This window comes from Pantherophis guttatus, chromosome 6 (genome assembly GCF_059756535.1).
Source record: "Pantherophis guttatus breed Tessera chromosome 6, ASM5975653v1, whole genome shotgun sequence".
Lineage (NCBI taxonomy): Eukaryota > Metazoa > Chordata > Lepidosauria > Squamata > Colubridae > Pantherophis > Pantherophis guttatus.
The window spans coordinates 7,662,275-7,687,185 of record NC_142068.1 but is presented as its reverse complement, the minus strand read 5'-3'; the positions used below and the strand labels follow the sequence as shown (position 1 = coordinate 7,687,185).

General features: G+C 42.1%; 1 protein-coding gene across 1 annotated transcript; it reads left to right on the top strand.

Annotated features, from left to right (window-relative positions):
- Nucleotides 1-17,873, top strand: LOC117679774 (mitochondrial ubiquitin ligase activator of nfkb 1-A-like). The gene is made up of 6 exons (XM_034441989.3): nt 1-309; nt 3,850-3,955; nt 4,798-4,925; nt 8,603-8,690; nt 13,716-13,836; nt 15,525-17,873. The coding sequence occupies exons 3-6, from the start codon at nt 4,809-4,811 to the stop codon at nt 16,234-16,236; spliced, it is 1,038 nt and encodes a 345-aa protein (XP_034297880.1). The 5' UTR covers nt 1-309; nt 3,850-3,955; nt 4,798-4,808; the 3' UTR covers nt 16,237-17,873.
- The last annotated feature ends 7,038 nt before the right edge of the window (nt 17,874-24,911 follow it).

Here is a 24,911-nt window from a genome sequence, read left to right as displayed (position 1 = left end):
AATCGCGAGACTGAGCGTAGATCCTCGCCAAGAACTATAAAAAGTCCTCGTCAAGAACGATAAAGAGGGAGGAAGGCATGCCGGGAGTTGTGGTTTTCAAAGCAAGGAGGCCTAGAGAAGCGAAGCTGGCTTAACGGGCCTTTAGGAACTTTGTTTCCCATGCGCCTTCGCGTCACGTCCGGCCGTATCGACCATGCTCCGGTACTGCTGTTTGGTTCGAAAGTGAAACGGGAACCAACCTTCGGGTGGTGGATGGCCATTAGTCACCTTTTTTGTTTGCCAGGAAACGTTGAGCCTTGTAGTAGCCTGGTAAGTAAGTTTCCCGCCTCTGGAAATCTTTAAAACAAGGGTGCCTCTGAGCATGAGCAGAGGGTGCTGCTGAATATGGATCGTTAGAGGCTCCAGGCAGACGCAAGGGATGGGGGGGGGGGGATTTCTGTCTGTTTCCCCAAACTTTTACTTGCTCCTTGATTTTAAATAAACTGACTTCACTGCCGTGATTGTATATATTTTTCTTCTCCTTCATTGTTGTTCTGAGCTGCCTTCTGTGCTTTTGTCAGCAGGAAGCTCAAATTTAATAGTAAGTGTATATTGCAGAAAATTTAATAGTAAGTGTATATTGCAGAAAAATTAATAGTAAGTGTATATTGCAGAAAATTTAATGGTAAGTGTATATTGCAGAAAATTTAATAGTAAGTGTATTGCAGAAAAATTAATAGTAAGTGTATATTGCAGAAAAATTAATAGTGTATATCGCAGAAAATGTAATGGTAAGTGTATATCGCAGAAAATTTAATAGTAAATGTTTATTGCAGAAAAATTAATAGTAAGTGTATATCACAGAAAATTTAATAGTAAGTGTATATTGCAGAAAATTTAATAGTAAATGTATATTGCAGAAAAATTAATAGTAAGTGTATATCGCAGAAAATTTAATGGTAAGTGTATATCACAGAAAATTTAATAGTAAGTGTATATTGCAGAAAAATTAATAGTAAATGTTTATTGCAGAAAATTTAATAGTAAGTGTATATCGCAGAAAATTTAATGGTAAGTGTATATTGCAGAAAATTTAATAGTAAGTGTATATCGCAGAAAATTTAATAGTAAATGTTTATTGCAGAAAAATTAATAGTAAGTGTATATCACAGAAAATTTAATAGTAAGTGTATATTGCAGAAAATTTAATAGTAAATGTATATTGCAGAAAATTTAATAGTAAGTGTATATCGCAGAAAATTTAATAGTAAGTGTATATCGCAGAAAATTTAATAGTAAATGTTTATTGCAGAAAATTTAATAGTGTATATTGCAGAAAATTTAATAGTAAGTATATTGCAGAAAAATTAATAGTAAGTGTATATTGCAGAAAATTTAATAGGAAATATAGAATTCTTGACTGGTCACATACACACATACAAACATATAGTGCATTTTTTCTGAACAGAGTATTTGGCCGGTTCACAAATTTAAACAGTTTTTAGTCATTTCAACTAAATTTATAATTTCTATACTTCCTTTTTGCCATAATTATTTATTCTCTCTATTTTTTAAAAAAAAAAACAATATTACCCTTCATCCTCACCTCTAATCTTAACCAAATTCCATATTTCCCTTTTATTCCATGTTGTACCCCTCAAATTTAATATCTCACGTAATACGATTCCTAGTATTTCCTTATATTCCTTTATTATCATTACTGATATTTCCCATTGTCATCTATTTCAATATCCATCATCTTAGTTACAAATTAATTAATTATGTGGTGTTAACAATCATTCATTTCTTATAAGAATAGCCTTGAGAGGCAAAAAAAAAAAAATAACAAATCTCAGAATTCAGACAGGGGATTTTTTTTTTTTTCAAAACTAGGAGGAATTACAAGCCATGTGCTCGAAGGAGATGAAAAGTGAAAGTTCGTTGAATATGGGGAGTCAGTTGAAAAATGTTATCCAGAAATAAGAAGAAATTAAGAAGAGACTAGATAGCCACTTTTCTGAAATGGTAGGATCTCTTGCTTGAGCAGAGGGATGGACTAGAACAGTGGTCCCCAACCCCCGGTCCGCGGACTGGTGCCGGGCCGTGGAGTACCTGGCACCGGGCCGCGCAGCGGCCGGGGGACATGAACGCTGCAGCGCAAAAGCTCCTGGGCCATGCGCAAAGGCTCCAGGAAAGAGAGCCCCGCGCAGGTACGCACGTGTGGCCCAAAGCCCCCACCCCTGCGCGCGCTCAGCGGGCCACGGTAAAATTATCAAAGGCTGATTGGTCCGCGGCGATAAAAAGGTTGGGGACCACTGGACTAGAAGACCTCAAAGGCCCCTTCCAGCTCTATTCTGAATTGAAAAATACCTTCCGAATGCATTGTACAAACACATATAATGTTTTAGTCCCTCAGTCTCCAGTTTGGCTTGTTAAATGGAAACTAGATGGAAAAGGAAGGTTTCCCCTTGAGGTGCACTCGGAGGCTCCAACTGGCACAGAGTGCGGCCGCGCGGGTGGTTATGGGAGCAACATGGAGCTCCCATGTAACACCTCTCCTGCGCGAGCTGCACTGGCTCCCGGTGGTCTTCCAAGTGCGCTTCAAGGTTTTGGTTACTACCTTTAAAGTGCTCCATGGCTTAGGACCTGGTTATCTACGGGACCGCCTGCTACCACCAATAGCCTCCCACCGGCCAGTACGCTCCCACAGAGAGGGGCTCCTCCGGGTGCCGTCGGCCAAACAATGTCGGCTGGCGGCCCCCAGGGGGAGAGCCTTCTCTGTGGGGGCACCTACGATCTGGAACGAGCTCCCCCCGGAGATAGGAGGATCCCGGATCTTCGCACCTTCCGTCGCGCGCTTAAAACGTTTTTATTTCATCAAGCTGGCCTGGCCTAAATCATCTCCTCTTTTAAATTTAAATTTTAAACATAAATTTTTAATCTGTTTAATTATGGGGTATTTTAAAATTCAGCCTAAATTATTTAATTTGTTTTAATTTATTTTAGATTTTGTATTGCCTGTGTTTTATCTTCTGGCTGTTCACCGCCCTGAGTCCTTCGGGAGAAGGGCGGTATAGAAATTTAATAAAATAAATAAAAATAAATAAAATAAATAATATAATATAATTATAATATAATATAATATAATTAGTATAGTATAGTATAGTATAGTATAATATAGTATATATAATATAATATATAATATATAATATATAATATGATATGATATATGATATGATATGATATGATATATGATATGATATGATATGATATGATATGATATATGATATAATATGATATGTTCAGCAAACCTGAGTGATCCCAAAAAACGGCCTTGAGACTTTGTGTTCCTCAGTGGAACATTCTACTCATGAAGGAAACACAGAGGTAACGTGCAAGTAGTCCTCGACTTATGACCACGATTGGACCCAAAATCTCTGTTGCTAAGTTGCTCGGTTTATGATTTTTTCCTGTCCCAGTTGTCAAGTGATTCACTGCGGTTTTTTAAAATTTGTAACAGTATTGTTATAAGTGAATCTGGCTTCCCCACTGATTTTGCTTCTCAGAAGGTCGCAAAAGAGGATCACATGTCACTGGAACCGTCATAAATATGAATCAATTGCTAAGCGCTCAAATTTTGATCACATGACCATGGGGATGCTGCAGTGGTCGTAAGTGTGAAAAACAAGTCACGTCACTTTTTCCGGTGCCTTTATGACGTCAAATAGTCACTAAACGAATGGTTGTAAATCGAGAGCAATCTATTGCTTATCTATTTAATATTCCGAATTGTTTTTATACCTTGTTTTTACCTTGATAATATCGGATTTGCTTTTTTCGACAGAGTAACTTTTTCTGCTTTCTTTAAAGGTCTTTAATTCGAAGGGGAGACACCAAACAAAACATACTCCAAGGAAAACATTGAGCTCTATGGGAAGATCATTCTGGGCCTACCTTACTCTTTGCTAAGACTTCGGTATGCTAAAGTTTTTGGTTCTCCATCTTCCTTTCCTTGTTTTGTTTTGGCAAGGGGCCATCTTTCAGAAAACATAGTCCTCGACTTACGACCACAACCGAGCCCAAAATTTTCATTGCTAAGTGAAACGTTTGTTAAGTCCATTTTTTTCTCCATTGTACGACCTTTCTTGCCAGAGATGTTAAGTGAATCACTCCAGTTGTTAAGTGAGTAACATGGTTGTGAAGTGAAAAGTGCCTTTTCCACTGAAGGTCACAGAAGGTGATCACATGACCCTGGGACTTTGCAACGGTCATAAATATGAGTCAGTTGCCAAGGGTCTGAATTTTGTTCAGGTGACCATGGGGAAGCTGCAATGGTCGTTGTAAGTGTGAAAAATGGTCACAGTCGCCTTTTCCAGTGACGACGTAACGTTGAATGGTCAGTAAATGAATTATTATAAGTCAAGGACTTTCCTGACGTTGGTCATCAAGTATCCTAGTGGACTCTGAGGTATCAGCCCAGCTGCTGTGGCCTAGAGGTGGGGCTCTTGCCTCACAATCAGGAGGTTGTGAGTTCAATCCTAGGTTCGAATATGGAAGAAGGAATGTGGACATGCGCAGTAGAATCAGAGATAAGGAGCTCTGCATCTACCGTAAATCTTAGAATGGGAGCCCAGCTGACAAATACAAAAAACTGCAGTGACAGTGAGTTCGATCCTAGGTAGAGGCAGATGTAGGGTCTCCTTCTTGGGCAGGGGGTTGGACTAGATGACCTGCAGTGTCCCTTCCATCTCTGTTAATCTGTTAAATTTTACCATTCCTGGCTGATAGCCGAGTTCTTGTTTTGTTTTTTTCTTCCAGCCTCAGCTTCGATGGATACTTTTCCTTTTACGATAGGAGAAGCGATCTGTTTGGGGTCGAGCTTGGCTTTCTCTGGCCTCTTTTATTACCTGCACAGGAAGAAGGCCAAGGTGGTGTCCAAAATCCAGGTGTGACATTTATGTATTAATTAAAGTAGTACTTTTTCAAACTTAGCAGTCTTAAGATCTGTGGACTTCAGCGCCCAGAATTCCCCAGCCAGCATGCTGAAAGTTGGAAGTTCGCAAGTTTGAAAAACATTGACTTAAAGGATTTTTAATGTGATTATTGATTTATTTATTATTAAATTTATTTAATACTTTTAAATTATTTTAAATTGATGTTTATTCTGTTTTTAAATAGGCTGTACACCGCCCTGAGTCCTTCGGGAGAAGGGCGGTATAGAAATAAAATTATTTATTATTATTATTATTATTATTATTATTATTATTATTATTATTATTTAAAGAATTGTTCTTCACCGTTGTGACTTCAGGCAGCGTGCCATAAGCAAAGCCCCCCAAACAACATAAAAATTCCAATTAAAATCCATCTAGGTATTGTATAATGGTCTTTCCCTTGCTCTTGAGAAAGCAAGAATGGTATTTGTAGTATAATATTTATATTTCACAGCATTTTAATTATTGCTCTGATAAAAAGTATAACGTCTTGCAACATCAGCGTTATCTTGCATCCATGTTGGATTCAGGTATGCTGGGCCAAGGTTGTTCAGCCATAGTTATGAAATCCCACTGGTTAAAACATTTTTAAGTAAAAAAAAAAATCAGCATTATTACTGAGCACAATGGAAGAATACAACTGCACACACTCTTCTTGTTATGTCCATGGATGGGAGAGGAGATTTATTAGATTTTTATCTCAGCTTTATTATCTGCTAAGTATTTTTTGGCGTATAAGACACATTTTTTCCACCCTAAAAAGAGGGTGAAAATTTGGGTGCGTCTTATACACTGAATGTAGCCCCGCCCACCTGCCGGCCCCCACCCTTCGGCTTCCGCGCATCCTCTCAAACAGCCTCCAAAAGCTCCGTTTGAGAGGCTGCCTTTGCAGAGAGAAGTTCCTTTGCAAACGGAGTTTTCGAAGGGTGAAAAAGCAAGGCACAGAGGCCAAAATGGCAACCCGGAACAGCTGCTGCCTTGTCGGACCAGTTCCGCGCTTCCCATTGCTGTACTCATTAGAGCGCCCTGCGATGATCAGCTCCATTTTTGAAGCTGCGTATCTGCCCCAACGAGGCGCATGCGCGCTCACAACCAGCGAACCTGTTGCTAAAAGTTCACCTCTGGGAACAGCTGATTGGGGGTATTCTGCCAATCAGCTGCTTGTGCTGAATCAGGCTAATGTGCTGAAGCTGACCAGGCTGTTTGCTAAGGATGCTAGCCAGATGAATACCGATGGATGCTGGTAGGCAGAGGCAGAATTCCCCGCCCCCCTATTATCCTCTCCAAAAACTAAGGTGTGTCTTATACTCCGAAAAATACGGTAACTCAAGGTGGCAAACATAAATAACATTCCTTCTTCACCTGTTCTCCCCACAACAACAACTTTTTGAGTTGGGTTGGGCTGAGAGAGAATAACTGGCCCAATGTCACCCAGCCAGCTTTCATACCTAAGACAGGATTAAAATTCATAGCCTCTTGGTGATCGGCCCAAACTTATCCATTTGGTTTTCGTGCCTAAGGAGGGACTAGAACCGTGATGGCAAACCTATGGGATGCGTGTCGGAAGTGGCACGCAGAGCCATCTCTCCGGGCATCCAAGCCGTCGCCTGTTTCTCTTCTGGGTTCCAGCACGCCGGCTTGCTGGTCTTCCCGCGTGCGGGAGTGACGGAAACTGGAAGAGCAGCCACCCAGGGTGCATGTGCGCGCTGGGAAAATGATCTTCCGGTTTCCGGCGCACGCATGAGTGGCAGCCCCCTGGTCTTTCCAGCATGCATACGTGAAGACCAGCTTGTCAGGGTGGCAATTAATCCCATTCTGCTTTTGGGTAATTGCACCTTGATTAGAGAATGGATCGTGACCTTTCCTTGAAGTATACTTTTAAGAAAATAAACCCGAAGATATATTTTCTAAGAAAAACTCATTTATTTGTTGTAAAGAAAATAAAACATCTTACTAGCTAATTAATTACATCTTGGCAAAGCTTTCCCAGCCACCTCTCCTGGCCGGAGAACAAAGAAAAGTTTTAGAGAAGAAGAAAAGAATGTAGACATGCGCAGTAGTTACTGATAAGAACTTGGCAAGCTACGGTAAGTCTGAAAGTTCGAAAATAAGAGCTCATCTGGTAAATACAAAAACGCAGTGACACAGCTGACTTGTGCGCACCGGAAACCGGAAGATCATCTTCCCGGTGCACGTATGTGTCCCGGGCGGCTGCCCTTCCAGTTTCCTGCACATGTGCATGCACGCTCGCTCCCTTTTCGGCACTCTGTGCCAAAAAGGTTCGCCAACACTGGACTAGAACTCACTGTCTCCTAGTGATTGGCCCAATATTACCTAGCCAGCTTTTATGCCTAAGGTAGGGCTAAAAGTCACAGTCTCTTGGTATCCAAGTCACTTAACTAGTTTTCCTGCCTAATGCAGGACTAGAAGTCAGAGTCTCCTGCTGATTGACCCAAAGTCACCCAGCTACCTTTCACGCTTAAAGGAGATCTAGAAATCATTGTCTCCTGGTTTCTGGGCCAGCACCCTAACCGCTGCACCAAAGTGGCTCTCAGTCATCACTTGACTTGGAGTGATCTTAATTCAGAACAGACAAATTGAGACAGCTTCATGCCCATGACTGTGCCAGTGGTGAAATCCAATTTTTTTTACTACCGGTTCTGTGGGCGTGGCGTGGCTTGGTGAGCGTGGCAGGGGAAGGATACTGCAGAATCTCCATTCCCACCCCACTCCGGGGGAAGGATACTGCAAAACAACCACTCCCTCCCCACTCCTGGGGGAAGGATATTGCAAATTCTCCATTCCCACCCCACTCGCGGGCCAGCCAGAGATGGCATTTGCCGGTTCTCCGAACTCCTCAAAATTTCCGCTACTGGAAATTTTAAAAATTGATGGATAACTTCTTGAAAGTTTTGAAACTTATATTTTGGAGAATGTTTTCTTAATGTATGAAGGAGGGGAAAAAAATATATAGAAAGAAAGAAAGATTGGTTATATTTGGGAGATTCTTTTATGATGTTAAAAGGTTTAACTAAAGTTGGATAACTTCTTGAACTTTATTGTAGTTTTAAAGTATTGAAGTGAGAGATTTTAAAATGCTTAAATTAAGATTATAGGTTTTTTTTCCTTTATAAATGTGAAATGTGATAAGAGAATTTATAAAAGGAAGGTTGAAGTAGAATTTTTAAAGCGGGAGTTAACGAGTGTGAGAGACTTTTGAATTCTGTAGTAGTTAGTATATTTTAGCTTATGTTTATTAAATGCTATATCCTGTTTTTGCTCTGGGAAGTCGGGGGGGGGAGTTGGGGAGGGAGGTTTTGGGGGGGGGAAATGATGTATAATAATTCATTTTCTATTGTTTGGTTATTTGAACATAAAAAATAAAAACTTTTGTTGTAAAAAAAAAAAAAATCCGCTACCGGTTCTCCAGAACCTGCTGGATTTCACCCCTGGACTGAGCCCGTTGCTAAACAAATGTGCTTAAGTTCGTATACAGGAGTGATTTGGGAGTTTCCTTGGTAAATATGTGAATAAGCAAATGTTTAAGATTCCAAGACACCTTGATTCTGTATAGGTTCTGGTATTGCCTCTTCTATTTACATTCCCCCCTCTCTCCCGAATTCTTGCAGGGGGCTCCGAAGCTCCAGGTTGATTCAAGTCTTCCCAGCGTTCTGTCTGCCGCAGGTAGCAACTGCCTCCCCTACGTTGTCATTGAAGGTAAGAATTCAGCAAACAGGTTCGCCAAGATTTGAACAGGGGAAAAACCACCACTCCAATTCCTCAATCCCTTCCTTTTCCATTTATCATTGTGAATTCGGCACCAGTTTATCCTTGCTAAATGCCCACCAAGGGACCAACAAGAATCTGCAACAGGAAAATACTATCCTTTGTTAAATAGCTCGTCGTTTCGTTGCGATCCTTCTTTGCGACGGGCAAACTTGCAACTAAAAAGAAAGCTATCGGCTTGCTATATATCTGCCCTGAAGTTGGGAGGATCAACAGATGCTTTTTCGCCTTCTTCTCAGTCTCTGTTTCGTTTTTGGCTTCAGAGCTATTAGAATCCAAAAAGTAGATAGTTTGGGCATAGTAGAAGATAAACGGTAAGGCATTTGAAGAGGACTTGTCAAGATCTTCATGATCTTTTGTAGAACTTGATGGAGATCGATTCATTTCCTCCTCAACTTCTCCCCAGTATAGGTAATCCTCAACTCATGATCACAATCGAGACCTGAATTTCTGTTGCTAAGCAAAAAGTGGCTGTTAAGTGAGTTGTGCCTCATTTTACAACCCTTCTGCCGTGGCGGTTACATAAGTGAATTACTGCAACGTGAGTCATACAATCCGTGAAGTGAATCGTATGACTTTGCTTGTCGGAAGCTGGCTGGGAAAATCTGGGAAGATCATGGGACCCCTGGATGCTGCAATCATTGTTAATACACACCGATTGCTAAGCACCCAAATTTTGATCACGTGACCGGGTGTGTGTGTCCTATAATGGTTGTAAATGCAAGGACCGATTGTAAGTCACTTTTTTCAGTGTTGTCGTAACTTCGAACAGTCACTAAATGATCATGATTTCTCACATGTCTTTTATGTACACTGAGAGCTTATGCACCGAAGACAAATTCCACACATGGCCAATAAAGTATTTCTATTCTATTCTATTCTATTCTATTCTATTCTATTCTATTCTATTCTATTCTATTCTATTCTATTCTATTCTATTCTATTCTATTCTATTCCATTCCACTCCACTCCACTCCACTCCACTCCACTCCACTCCACTCCACTCCACTCCACTCCACTCCACATTACTCTACTCCCTATTCCTATTCCTATTCCTATTCCTATTCCTATTCCTATTCCATTCTACTCTATTCTACTCTACTCTACTCTACTCTACTCTACTCTACTCTACTCTACTCTACTCCCTATTCCTATTCCTATTCCTGTTTCTATTCTGTTCTATTCGCTTCGACTCTACTCTACTCTACTCTACTCCCTATTCCTATTTCTGTTCTGTTCTGTTCTATTCTATTCTACTGTACTCTACTCACTCTATTCTACTCCCTATTCCTATTCCTATTCCTATTCCTATTCCTATTCCTATTCTACTCTACTCTACTCTACTCTACTCTACTCTACTCTACTCCCTATTCCTATTCTGATTCCATGTAAGTCAAAGACTCCCTGTAAAGCTCTCTTCTAAATCTGAAATGAATCGGCTCTCGGTTTGAATGGCAGTGTATTCTCCAAAATATGAAAATGTTACCCTTCCCCACAGATATTTGGATACCCACCGTTCAGTGTAATATAGATAGTCTGGCATGTTTTGCTTTTAATTCATAAATCTGCTTTTTCTTTTGAAAGTTCCCAAATGTGGGGTGCTAAGTTCTTGATCAGACAGAATTCAATTCGTCTTCGTATCAGTGGGTGGTGGGAGTGAGAACGTATATTCAGCCCATGGTTAGAAATCAGGGGTAGCAGAGCCTTTTGACAAAAATATTTACAAAAATACAAACAATTGTACAAACAAATATATACAAAATATTTTTAAACTATACAGTTAGTCCTCAACTTACAATCATTAGTGTTAAGGATACTGTTGTTGTGCTACCAACCAGCAGAGTGTAGAGCACAGAGAAACGTTGCTGAGAGCAACGAATAAGAGATACGCAAACTGGTTTATCAAAAGTTTACTTTATAGTAGAAAAACAGTCTCATAGTCTTTAAACAAATTCCAAATCTTTGCCAGTTAAATCAGTCCAGTAGTTACAGATATCTTCTTACCAAACAGACAGTAGTTGGTTAGAATAACAAACTCACTCTGGTTCACAAACCACGATGGTAGCAAATCCATCCAACGATGATAGCACAATGAATAGCACTCCTCACACAATGGTAGCTTATCATACTCTGGTAGCATATCACATCAGCTTCATACACAATGGCGGCATATCATAGCAGCAACTGAACACGTTACAATACCTTGCTTAAATACTCTCACAACCAGTGATTATCTAATTACAGCATGACTCAGCATTATAATGAATCAGCAGGAAAACTTTAAAGTCACATAACGCATATATTGCCTGGACAACTTGTTAGGCTCAAACCATATCCTAACAATTAGTATAGCCATCATTCGAAGTTAAAACAGAACTGGAAAAAAGTGACCTATGACCAGTTTTCATAAGACAGTTGCAGCCTCCCTATGGTCACATGATCAAAATTCAGACACTTGGCAACTGGCATGTACTTATGACAGTTGCACCGTCCTGAGGTCATGTGATTACCATTTGTAAACTTCCCAGCTGGCTTCTGGCAAGCAAAGTCAAAGTGGGATGCCAGATTTATTTAATGATCCCAATTACTTGTCTTCAGCTTTGAGTCGCTTAAAGGTAAAGGTAAAAGTTCCCCTTGCACATATGTGCTAGTCGTTCCCGACTCTAGGGAGCGGTGCTCATATCCATTTCAAAGCTGAAGAGCCAGCGCTGTCCGAAGACGTCTCCATGGTCATGTGGCCGGTATGTTTAATCAACGCCAAAGGCGCACGGAACGCTGTTACCTTCCCATCAAAGGTGGTCCCTCTTTTTCTACTTGCATTTTTTACGTGCTTTCGAACTGCTAGGTTGGCAGAAGCTGGAACAAATAACAGGAGCTCACCCCATTACGCGGCACTAGGGATTCGAACCGCTGAACTGCCGACCTTTCGATCGACAAGCTCAGCATCTTAGCCACTGAGCCACCGTGTCCCTTCAAATGAGTTGCTTAACCGTGCCTAAAAAAAAGTAATTGTAAAATGGGATCAAACTCACTTAAAACTGTCTTGCTTAGCAATGAAAATTATGGGCTCAATTGTGGTCGTAAGTTGAGGACTACATCATATATATCATACCCCGAGTTCTTAATACTACAATACAACCCAATTTTTAATTTGCTTGCTTGGGGTTATGTCCTGCTTCAGTCTGAACGGATTCCAAGCAACATACAGACCCAGTTTTTAAGGTTATAACAATAGATAGATGTTTGTAATCTAAATCCTCTGGCTACCGCTAAACAATTAAATCTCTATAAATACTTCCTTTTGCAGGAAGGATCAGAATGAAATACATCCAGTCCACAAAGATTTAGTTTAAAAAAAAAAACAGGATTTGATGCCTTTTCAAACACTGAAGCATGGGCTGATTTAATCTCGGGGGAGAATTTTAAAGAGAGGGGCACTGTTAAGATATTTAATTTAATAGCTGAAATAGTAAAGTATATAATCGGTCAGAAGACACCATTGTATATGTAATCCTCAACCGACGACCACAATTGAGCCCAAAGTTTTATGTTGTTAAGTGAAACATTTGCTAAGTCAATTTGTCCTATTTTACAACTTCTCTTGCCGCATTTGTTAAGTGAATCACTGCCGTGGTTCAGACAAATGGCTGTTCAATCTCTTCTTAATTGGTTGGAGAGTGCACGCCATCTACGTTATGATTGGTTGATGGGTCTAAAGGGGGAGTGTCCCTTTTTTCCCGCCTTTTTATTCTGTGTGCTCTGTATGCTGTTCCGTGATTTACCTCACGATGTAGTGATGTTCCTAACTATCTTGTCCGCTGAAAATCTAGACGTTAAATACATTTATTTATATAAAACCACAAGTTCGCGACATGCTACTTTCCTGCCTTTAAACTTTATTTCTCTTCCCAGTGATGTTTGGGAAGAGGTCACGATCTCTTCCGCATGAAACCGTAACAGTAGAACCTGCCCAAAATGTATCCGCCAAAGTCCTTGCTGCGATATTTCACTCGTGGTTTCCTGATGGCGGAAAGGATCAGGGACAACCGTTCTTCTCCACCACTTCTCAAGAAGTCCACCCGCTTTTTAGAATTATATGCAAACATTTGGGACTCAAACTGGGTGGCTCTAAGCTCACTGGAAGGATTGCAGTAGTGGGGAAGATCTGTTGCTCGGGTGTAGGATGAGGGTGAGGTCCCAAAGGTGCCTTTTCAGGAGGCAACTGGACTTTCTTGTTTTTCTTGGAAGACATCTCACTTCTCATCCAAGGAGCTTCTTCAGCTCTGACTGGATGGTGGGGAATGGAAGGATTTATACTCCTTGCAGACAGCTGGTCATTTGCATTCATTTTTAGAGAGTTGTTGAGGCGACTTGGAGGTTTATCTCTGTCCTTGGGGTCACCTGAGTGCTGCAAATGGGTGTGGAGCCTTCTTTGAACTACTGAAAGGATTGTATTGTAGACTGGACACAGGCACCACACCCATTTGTCCCACTCAGGTGACCCTGAGGACACAGATAAAGCTCCGGGTGCATCTCTAAAAGGATGCAAATGACCAGCTGTCTGCAAGGAGCAGAAATTCTTCCATTCCCCACCATCTGGTCAGAGCTGAAGAAGATTCTTGGATGAGAAGTGAAACCTGGTTTTAACCAGGAAGTAACCTTTTTTTACCCTCTGCCCATGCGCAGAAGGGTTTGCACATGCACAGAGGGTCCAAGCGCGCATGTGACGTGGGCGGGCGGCACATGTACTTCCAAACCAGTAGGGAAGGTAAGTAGATTTCACCCCTGGATGAAGGATTTTGGAATGTGGTGTTTGACTGCCAGCAGGTATTCATGGATCCTGGTTTCACCTTCACCGGAAGGACCTGGGGCCATTTTAACCTAGTTAGGGGCTTGAAACAGACCACTTTCAAGCTCAAAGACTTGCCAATTTGGAAGATGTCTTTATCATTTCAGGAGTGGTCCAGCCGGTCGAAGCTGCCCTCACCAGCCCATACCACAGCGAGCTGCAGGGAGTGATCGAGAGACTGATCCTGAAGGAGCATCGCTTGATCTGGAACAGCCTGGCCCGAAGCTGGTGAGCAGCCCTTTGGAGAAGATGGGAGGAGTGCTGGGGAAGTAGGCAGTATCCTCACATTTACTTGCTCAGGGTGGACAAAAGGGTGGCTTCTTTGAATGCCGAGAAGACACAGGAGTAGCCTTTGCTGGCCCAGTGTCTGTGGTCTGTGATAATTCTGACCTGGTTAATGTTTCCTATAGGTCATGTCGTCCTAAAGCTGAGGGTAAATGTGGGTACCTGCAGATTTTGGGAGCTCAGGCAGCCATTGATCTGATTCCATAGATCAACATAAGGTTCAACAGGTGGATGGACATATTAAAACGGGTGGGAAAATATGGCCCCTTCAGGACTCGTGGACTTCAACTCCCAGAATTCCTGAGCCAGCCAGAATTCTGGGAGTTGAAGTCCACAAGTCCTAAAGGGGCCACAGTTCCCCACTTCTATATTAGAATGATCTAAAGAGAGGAAGAAAGGAAAAGAGCAAGGGACAGCTCCATTTGATGTTCAGTCTGCAAGAGAGGATCAGTAAGTCTTCAAAACAAAACATTTGCCCTCTTTCAAGGAATAAGAGAGCCAGTTCAATCTAGTGATTACGGCACTAGTCTAGAAAGCTGAAGACTGAATTCTAGTCCCGCCTTAGGCATGGAAGTCAGTTGGGTGACTTTGGACCAATCACCAGAAGTCTGTGAGTTCTAGTCCCGCCTTAGGCATGGAAGTCAGTTGGGTGACTTTGGACCAATCACCAGAAGTCTGTGAGTTCTAGTCCCACCTTAGCCATGAAAGCCAGCTGGGTGACTTTGGACCAATCACCAGGAGACTGAGAGTTCTAGTCCTACCTTAGCCATGAAAGCCAGTTGGGTGACTTTGGACCAATCACCAGGAGTCTGTGAGTTCTAGTCCTGCCTTAGCCATGAAAGCCAGTTGGGTGACTTTGGACTAATCACCAGGAGACTGAGAGTTCTAGTCCTACCTTAGCCATGAAAGCCAGTTGGGTGACTTTGGACCAATCACCAGGAGTCTGTGAGTTCTAGTCCTGCCTTAGCCATGAAAGCCAGCTGGGTGACTTTGGACTAATCACCAGGAGACTGAGAGTTCTAGTCCTACCTTAGCCATGAAAGCCAGTTGGGTGACTTTGGACCAATCACCAGGAGTCTGTGAGTTCTAGTCCTGCCTTAGCCATGAAAGCCAGTTGGGTGACTTTGGACTAATCACCAGGAGACTGAGAGTTCTAGTCCTACCTTAGCCATGAAAGCCAGTTGGGTGACTTTGGACCAATCACCAGGAGTCTGTGAGTTCTAGTCCTGCCTTAGCCATGAAAGTCAGCTGGATGAGTTTGGACCAGTCGCCAGAAGGCTGTGAGTTCTAATCCCACTGTAGGCATGAAAGCTGGCAGGTTGATAGTGAGCCAGTCCCTCTCTCAGTTTAACCGACATCATAGAATTCTTGTGGGGTAAATAGGAAGGAATATTAGGCATATATATATGCTGGCCTTCAGTTATAAGGGTGAGAGATAAATAAACAAATAAGCTACATGACAACATGGAGTATTGGTCTACTGTGCATAATGCCTTCCCCTAAGTGGTTTTCAGCCATGGGCTCCTGTGGCAGCTGTCTCTGAACAGGGTAAATCCGGGCTCCTGATCAGTAGACCCTCACGGAGACTTTGCTGCTTCCTCTCCCCTCCAATCGCTTTCCTGTCATTGCAGGACCGACAGTGAACGGGTGGTGCTGGAGCAGCTGCACACAGTCCCCTTCGTCCTCGCCTCCGCCGACAAAGAGGCAGGACGGGTAAGTGTGGAATTGCCCCTCCAGGCGGTTGACTTGCCCTTGGAGACCGTCTACGAACGCTTCCAGCAGACCTCCCATGGCTTCAAAGACCTCCTCAGCCACTACCTGAGCGGGGAGAAGCCCAAGGGCTTTCTGGAGACTGAAGAGATGCTTTTGGTGGGCAGCAGCCTGACCGGCATTGGCGAGCTGGCCCAGCGCCCCGATGGTACCCTCTGCCTGCAGCCCCCTTCGAATGGAGCCGGCTATTTCCTGTGCCTGGAGGATTGGCAGACCTTGCTATCTGGTTTGCAGTCGGCCAGCAACTTCTGGAAATGGACAGCCTTGGTGTGTGGCTTTGTGGCTGCGGTGGTTGTCCTGCGGGCCCTTCGTCGAGCCCACCGGATCCGCCGGTTAAACCGGGAGCGGGAGGCGCAACGACAGGAATTTGAAGACTACCTGCGGAATCACAACCAGGACGAAGAGCTGCCCGCAAACGGCTGCGTGGTGTGCTTGACCAATCCACGCGAGTGCGTCGTGCTGCCCTGTGGCCACATCTGCTTGTGCTTCCACTGTTTCCAGGCCTTGCCCAACCCTTCCTGTCCCATCTGCCGGGGCCTCATAGACCGTGTGGTTCCCCTCTACCAGGCTTAGGGAGGCCTCCTACTCAGTCAGCTGCCCCATAGTCACTAGGGCCTAGTGCAAGAAATTAGGACCATGTTCAGTGGTTATACTAGAGCAGTGTCTCAACTTTGGCAACTTTGAGTGGACTTCAACTCCCAGAGTTCTCCAGTTATCCATGCTCGGCTGGGGAATTCTGGGAGTTGAGGTCCACCCAACTTAAAGTTGCCAAGGTTGAGACACGCTATTAGAAACTAGCATCCCAATTATGGGTTGAGGGACATCCGATCTCCTGAGGTATGTGGTCTCGAAGGATCTCCGTGATCTCAGAGGATCTCCCTCTGCACAAATTCTTGCTATTGGGAGGCATGTCCAGAGAAGATGTCTCAGCAAAGGCTGCCTTGATCACCCTTCCAGCTTTGCTGTGCTGGAAGAGACATTAAACAGTCCTTCTGGTTGCTCTCCTGTGGTGTTGAGACACCAACCTCAGAGTTCTGGGGGAATTCTGGGACCTGTAATCCAAACACATCTAGAGAGCGCAGGGTTGGGAAAGGCTGAATTTATCTGTTGCACAGGGAGTCACCAAGCTCCTAAGCCTCCCTTGCTGGTTTGCAAACTTAAAGCAATAATCACTGTAAGAGTAGAGCATCTTACCTAAATGATAGGAGCTGGGGATTTTTTAAAAATTAAAACTCAGTGGTTAGTTGTCTATAAACCACATCCGGCAGTCTTTGCTTCAGGATTTTAACGGTTGAATGCCAGGGGTTACAGGACATAAATAACCAACTCAAGTTCTGGGTTTCCATTGAAAATATTGGCCGCATTTAGCTTCATCACAATATCTTTTTTTAGTCCTTGTCAGGTTCTGGAACATTTCAAATCACCTGCTTCTGAATAGCCCTTGAAGCTTCAGGTTTCCTGCCGATACGAAGTTTAAACTGGCATGAAGTTGGCTGTGTAGAGTTTACCTCCCTTAACTTAGAACTGTGTTTCCCAACTTTAGCAACTTTAAGACGTGTGGACTTCAACTCCCAGAATCCCCCAGCCAGCGTAGCTGTCCACACATCTTAAAGTTGCTATCTTAAGTCCGCACATCTTAAAATGCTGAGTAGGGATTAGAGTTTTAATTGACATGCAAACGGGCTTGCGCAGGAGCCGAGATGCAGTCAAGATGCACCTCTTTGGTGCACAGACATTTCTAGCCGATACCAGCGAATACAGACTAAGGAGGACTAAGCCCTCAATTTTGCTGGAACCGTTCCTTTCAAGTCGGACCTGTACGGAATGGCAGATGGTGTTTAAACATACAAGATTATGATTGATGTTAATGACTGGTTTTTGCCCTCATTTTGGAATTGCCGAGATCTTGCCTCTTGACATACAAGGGTTGGAGGTAGAAGGCTGATCCCAGAGGAGGTGACTGCCAAAAAGACTATTCTAGCATATACAGCTGATTTGCTTTCTTGCCAAGCAGGGGGCTTGCCAGCCCTAATTTTCTTAACATCAAGTTCGGGATGAGAGGCAGAAGCTGTCATCCATGATTTGCCCACTCAAATGAATCGTTTCGCTTCGCGCTATCTTCGACGACGAACCGAGCATTGGATGGTGTTTCGCAGTCCTGCGCGCCGGGAATATAAAGTCAAGAATTATTAAATCGGCAAATCCGTCAAGGCTGGTCTTGTCTCTTTTAATCTAAATACCAATACAGTGGAGTTTGAAGGGGGAAGGAAAGATGAAGAGGAGAATCTGGAAGGGCTTCTGCTTATTTTGGGGGACGTTGAAAATAAGTCACGTGAAGGTTGGAGATGAAAGGGGCGCCAGGTTCTAGCAAATGTGCCCAGAGATGCTTTAGAATGGACTTTCGTTCTGTTGAAAGTTCAAGGTTGAAAGCAGGTGTGAATTGCTATGGGAAGGCAAAGGGTAAGGAGACTGTTCTGAAGACACTGGTGGATCATGATTTTATTTTTTAAAAAATATTTTTTATTGAATATTTTACATTTTTAAAACCAAAAACATAATAGAAAAAGAAAAAAAAAGAACATACACATACACCAAACGGTAAAATACAAAACATAAATAACATTATATAATATTTTACAACTTTCTGTAACGACAATTATCTTTACTTTTAAATTCAATCTTCCATATCATTCTCTTATTCTTGTGAAACCATATTGAGCATTCTTATAAACTAAATTGTTATATATACTTGCATCCTATTTATTAACATAGTCAATATTTTATCCTTACCAGTATTCTGTACTCTTAGATTTCAATTAATCAAATTTCAATTTATAGTCTTATTTCTTGTTGTGATTTCTACTTTCTAGCCACGTATAGAATCTATTCCACACTTTAGAGTAGTCCGAATCATCTCTTTCTTTAATCCCCATTGTCATTTTATCCATTTCAGCACATTCGAGGATCTTTTTAATTACTATTTCTTTTTTTTTGTAAATATTTTTTATTTATTTTTTCAAATTTAAACATAAAAACATAACTTTCAAGAGCAAAAATCTCGATCCGGTCATAGATGGTTACCCTCATTTTTACATCTGCATAACAATTCTAAACATATCTTTATTCTTCTTTACCTTATATCTTATACAAGTCATATCAAAATAATTTTTACAATATTCTAACCTCTTGTTAAGTGTTTACCTTACAATTTTATCATCATTTATTCTTAGTTTCAATTCAATACCACTCCCTTTTTATTATATTTTATAAAACAACATTTTATCTAATTTTAATCCTTTGACCCTTATCCTCAAATCAGTTTACCTTAGGTTTTTTTTCCTCCCAGTTTACATATTACACAGATTTCTCTCAAAGGCATATTTTATTTACTCCAATTTCTAATATGTTTTCCACTATATCTCTAATATTTAACTATCTTCCAGCTTGTTCTGTTTGATTAATTCTCAGCTTGATCCCCTCCAAAACACCAACTATTTAGTTGATTTTAGAATAGTTCCTCAATCTCCTCCAACTCTCCTCCTATTTGTTTGACTGTTTCCAGCATTTTATGGGCTGATTTCCAGCATAGTCTCCTCCTTAACTCCCTCCATTGTTTGGCTGATTTCCAGCATAGTCTCCTCCAACTCTCCTCCTATTTATTTGGCTGTTTCCAGCATTTTATGGGCTGGAAACAGCCAAACAAATAGGAGGAGAGTTGGAGGAGACTATGCTGGAAATCAGCCAAACAATGGAGGGAGTCAAGGAGGAGACTATGCTGGGGATCTTTTTAATTACTATTTCTTTGGGTGGTGTATTTATTGATCTATTTCCACATTTGCGCCAGAGCAATTCTGGCCGCTGTTAGTATATGCAATGTTATGTAGTACAAACTTTTCTCCATTTTCTTATCAATCATTCCTAGAAGAAACAACTCCGGTTTGAAATCAGTCTTTTGGAGTGTAATCTCTTCTAGCCACTTTCTGGTTTTATACCAAAATTTTTTAACACTGGGGCATATCCATCACATATGGTAGTATGTTCCTAATTTAGCCACATCTCCAACATTTAGGTGATAGGTTGGAGTACATTTTTGCCAATCTCGCTGGTGCTAAATGCCATCCATAAAACATTTTATAGCTATTTTCTTTATATGTTGAGATCATGATTTTAACCAATGCAGTGTATTAGTTAAGGCACCAGAATCAAGAAACTATTCCATCCACACTCTGGCACAAAGCAATACTGGGTGACCTTGGGCCAATCACCAGGAGACTGTGAGTTCTAGTCCCATTTTAGGGATGAAAGCTGCCTGGCTGACTTTGGACCAATTACCAGCAGACTAAAAAGTTCTACTCCCGCCTCAGGAACAAAGCCAACTGCATTATTGGGCCAATCACCAGGAATCTGAGTTCTAGTCCCGCCTTAGCAAAGCTATCCGAATGATATTGGGCTAATCACGAGGAGAGAGTGCGTTTTAGTGCCACCTTAGGCACAAAGCCAACTGGGTGATCTTCGGTCAGTCGTTTTCTCTTGGCCCCGGGAAGGAAGGCAATGAAAAACTCCCAAGAAAATTGCAAGGACTTATCCAAGTAGTTGCCAGGAGTCAATACTGACTTGAAGTCAAAAAGTAGAAGAAGAAGCAGAGGAAGAGGAAGAGGAGCTTTGAGCTTTTCCCAGTGTTATGCTTCCAGGTGTTAATATAAGACAGTGATGGCGAACCTTTTCAGCACTTGAGTGCCCAAACTGGGATGCGTGTGCATGTGTGCGTGCCGGAAACCCGAAAACCAGCTGGTCGGTGCGCATATGTGTACCAGCCAGCTGGTCTTCAGGTTTCTGGCACACGCATGGGCGCTGGGCAGATTGTCTTCGTATGTACCAGAGCACCAGAAACTCCCAAGACCAGTTGGCTGGCACGTGCATCAGAGGTGGGTTTCAGCAGGTCCTGACCAGTTCTGGAGAACCGGTAGCGGAAATGTTGAGTAGTTCGGAGAACCGGTAGTAAAAATTCTGACTGGCCCCGCCCCCATCTATTCTCTGCCTCCCGAGTCCCAGCTGATCAGGAGGAAATGGGGATTTTGCAGTTTCCTTCCCCTGGATTGGGGAGGGAATGGAGGTTTTATAGCATCCTTCTCCTGGAGTGGGGTGGGAATGGGGATTTTGCAGTAACCTTTCCCTGGATTGGGGAGGGAATGGAGGCTTTACAATATCTTTCCCCTGGAGTGGGGAGGAGTGGAGATTTTACAGTATCCCTCCCCTGCCACGCCCACAGAACCGGTAGTAAAAAAAAAATTGAAACCCACCACTGGCGTGCATGCCCGTTTTTTGGCCAATGTTTGGCTGTTTTCAGGCCGGTTTCACCTGAAAAAACGGCCTGAAAACAGCACAAAAACAGCCAGTTTTTGTGTTGGTGTTTCAGGCCATTTTCTGGTGTTTCAGGCCATTTTCTGGTGCTCAAGAAGACCAGCTGGCGCTGGCATGCGTGCCCACAGAAAGGGCCCTGCGTGCCACCTCTGGCATGCGTGCCACAGGTTTGTCAACATGGGTATAAGAGAATTAAATTACGCTGCATAAACTAGCAGCCATGGGGCCTGTTCCGCCTCTCCCCTCAGTGACGGTGTATAAAAGGAACACAAGAAAACATAAAAATCATCACACCGATTGATACCAGGCCTACATATCCAGTAAAGGGTAAAACCCCAGATTTTTATATTCATTAAAAATTATTGCAGGCCACCAAGGAATACCTGGCCTGTGAATCAGCTATTTGGCAGCAAGCACAGTGGCAACAGGTGGTGTGGTAAAGCTAGTGTTATACAACTTCATGGGGGTTTTTTTGGGGGGGGAGGAAAGTGGGGGGGGTTGTTGTTGGCAGCTGTGAATTTAATTTTTTCCAAAAAGTGCCAAAGCTGCTTTGGCAAGCCACACATGCAGTCTGCAAACTGTTGTGCAGGCCTGTTAAATCATTGAACAAATCAGAGTTGGCTCAAGCGATTTGCGGGACTAGAAGTGAATAGCTGTAAGGTCCTTCTCTCACGGAAGCTTTTGGGGCACTGAGCAGGTAAGGTTAAATATTTAAAATCTTTGGATAAAGGTGATCCTTGACTTAAAACCACAATATAGAACAGAACAGAACAGAATAGAATAGAATAGAAAATATGGAATAGAATAGAATAGAAAAAAATATGGAATGGAATGGAATGGAATGGAATGGAATGGAATGGAATGGAATGGAATGGAATGGAATGGAATGGAATGGAATGGAATGGAATAGAATAGAATAGAATAGAATAGAATAGAATAGAATAGAATAGAATAGAATAGAATAGAATAGAATAGAATAGAATAGAATAGAATAGAATAGAATAGAATAGAAAAGAAAAGAAAAAAGAAAATATGGAATAGAATAGACTAGAATAGAATAGAAAAGAAAAAAAAATGGAATAGAATAGAATAGAAAAAATATATGGAATGGAATAGAATAGAATAGAATAGAAAAGAAAATATGGAATAGAATAGAATAGAAAAAAATATGGAATGGAATGGAATGGAATGGAATGGAATGGAATGGAATGGAATGGAATAGAAAAGAAAATATGGAATAGAATAGAATAGAATAGAAAAGAAAAAAGAATATGGAATAGAATAGAATAGAAAAAATATGGAATGGAATAGAATAGAATAGAATAGAATAGAATAGAATAGAATAGAATAGAAAAAAGAAAAGAAAAGAAAAGAAAATATGGAATAGAATAGAATAGAATAATAATAGAATAGAATAGAATAGAAAAGAAAAGAAAGAAAAGAGAAAATATGGAATAGAATAGAATAGAATAGAAAAAAATATGGAATGGAATGGAATAGAATAGAATAGAATAGAATAGAATAGAATAGAATAGAATAGAATAGAATAGAATAGAATAGAATAGAACAGAACAGAACAGAATAGAATAGAATAGAATAGAATAGAATAGAAAATATGTCTATTGAAAGGCAGTGCATAACAAGCTCACCTTTCTTACAAGTTGTTAAAGCTGACAAACACTGATTTACCCAGCCATGTGTCATTGGGTCTCGGGCTGTCCACGTTGTATGAACCAAAGGCCTTAGCAGCTTGCTCAGGTCTGATCAGGAGTGAAATCCAGCAGGTTCTGACAGGTTGTGGAGAACCGATAGCGGAAATTTTGAGCAGTTTGGAGAACCGGCAAATACCACCTCTGGCTGTCCCCAGAGTGGGGTGGGAATGGAGATTTTGCAATATCCTTCCCCCAGGAGTGGGGAGGGAATGGAGATTTTGCAGTATCCTTCTCCGGTCATGCTCACCAAGCCACACCACACCACACCACACCACGCCCACCAAACCACGCCCATAGAACCCGTAGTAAAAAAATTTGGATTTCACCATTGGGTCTGATGTTCATTTAGAAGAAGTTCATTTCAATTCATATAGAATGTGAAGGATCCGTGTTTGTGTTTTTATTTTTATAGTTATAATGTACATTGAAGATGACATTTAATTTCATTGTACAGTGTGCAATGACAATAAAGTAAACTAACGGAAACTAAACTAAGCTAAACAATTGTTCTAAACATACTATATGAACATAGCAAAGGGTAAACCACATCCGTTCGTTACCTTTAATATATATATATGTATATGTATATGTATTATGTATGACAGGCTTATAACCACAACTGAGCCCAACATTTCTGTTGCTAAGCAACATGGTTGAGAAGTGAATTTTGCCCCACTTTCTGTCCTTTCCTGCCACGGTTGTTAAGTGAATCACCGCGGTTATCAAATTAGTAACACAGTTGTTAAGTTAGCAAGACGGTTGTTAAGTGAATCTGGCTTCCCCATTGACTTGGCTTGTCAGAAGGTCGCAAAAGAGGATCACAAACACACAGAGTGGTGAAATCCAATTTTTTTTACTACCGGTTCTGTGGGCGTGGCTTGGTGGGTGTGGTGTGGCTTGGTGGGTGTGGCTTGGTGGGCATGGCAGGGGAAGGATGCCTTGGTAGTACAGTGGTTTAATGCACCCTGTTATTAACACAGCTGCCTGCAATTTCTGCAGGTTCGAATCTTACCAGGCTCAAGGTCGACTCAGCCTTCCATCCTTTCTAAGGTGGGTAAATTGAGGACCCAGTTTGTGGGGGCAATAAGCTGACTTTGTATAAATATACAAAAGTATGAAGGCTATTGCTTAACGCATTGTAAGCCGCCCTGAGTCTCCGGAGAAGGGCGGCATATAAATCAAATTAAAAAAATAAAAATAAAAAAATTTTTTTTTTAAAAAGGATACTGCAAAATCCCCATTCCCATCCCAGTCCTGGGGGAAGGATACTGCAAAATCTCCATTCCCATCCCACTCCAGGGGAAGGATACTGCAAAATCTCCATTCCCTCCCCACTCCTGGGGGAAGGATATTGCAAAATCTCCATTCCCACCCCACTCCAGGGGAAGGATACTACAAAATCCCCATTCCCTCCCCACTCCTGGGGGGAAGGATATTGCAAAATCTCCATTCCCACCCCACTCTGGGGACAGCCAGACGTGGTACAGTATTTGCTGGTTCTCCAAACTGCTCAAAAATTCCGCTACCGGTTCTCCAGAACCTGTCAGAACCTGCTGGATTTCGCCCCTGCACACACACACACACACACACACACACACACACACACACAGCGGGATGTAGCAACCGTCCTAAATACATGCCAGTTTCCCCAAGCATCTGAATTTTGATCATATGAACCCTGGGGATGCTGCACAGTTGTATGAAAAAGAGTCACTTTTTTTCCCCAGTGCCATGGTAACGTCCGTCACTAAACGAATGGTTATCGGTGTCCAGGACTACAGTACCTGCAACCAACCTGCAAAAGGAGTTTTGGCAATTTCAAGCTGTGGAGATTTTCCTGCCCTGCCAGCCGTTTGAGCTTCCTACTGGTAAGAAAAGGAAGGGAGGAGAGGGAAAAAAAACAACCCCTATTTAATTTTTATTTGATGTTTCATTCACTCTGGGGACCTAATTTAGTCCTTTAAGGCAACCAGAGGCAAGATTAAGCAACATTATGCAGCAGGCTTTGATGGTGATGTTGCCACCAAAATAAATAAATAAAAAAACACGCAGGCAAAATGGAAAGCGGTTTGAAGGACCCGGTGACTCAGCTTTCCGGTGGGTGGGAGAGCTGATGCCCCCGGCTAGCTATGAACCAAGCGCATCCAGCGCAGAGTTGACTCAGCATTTAACCCA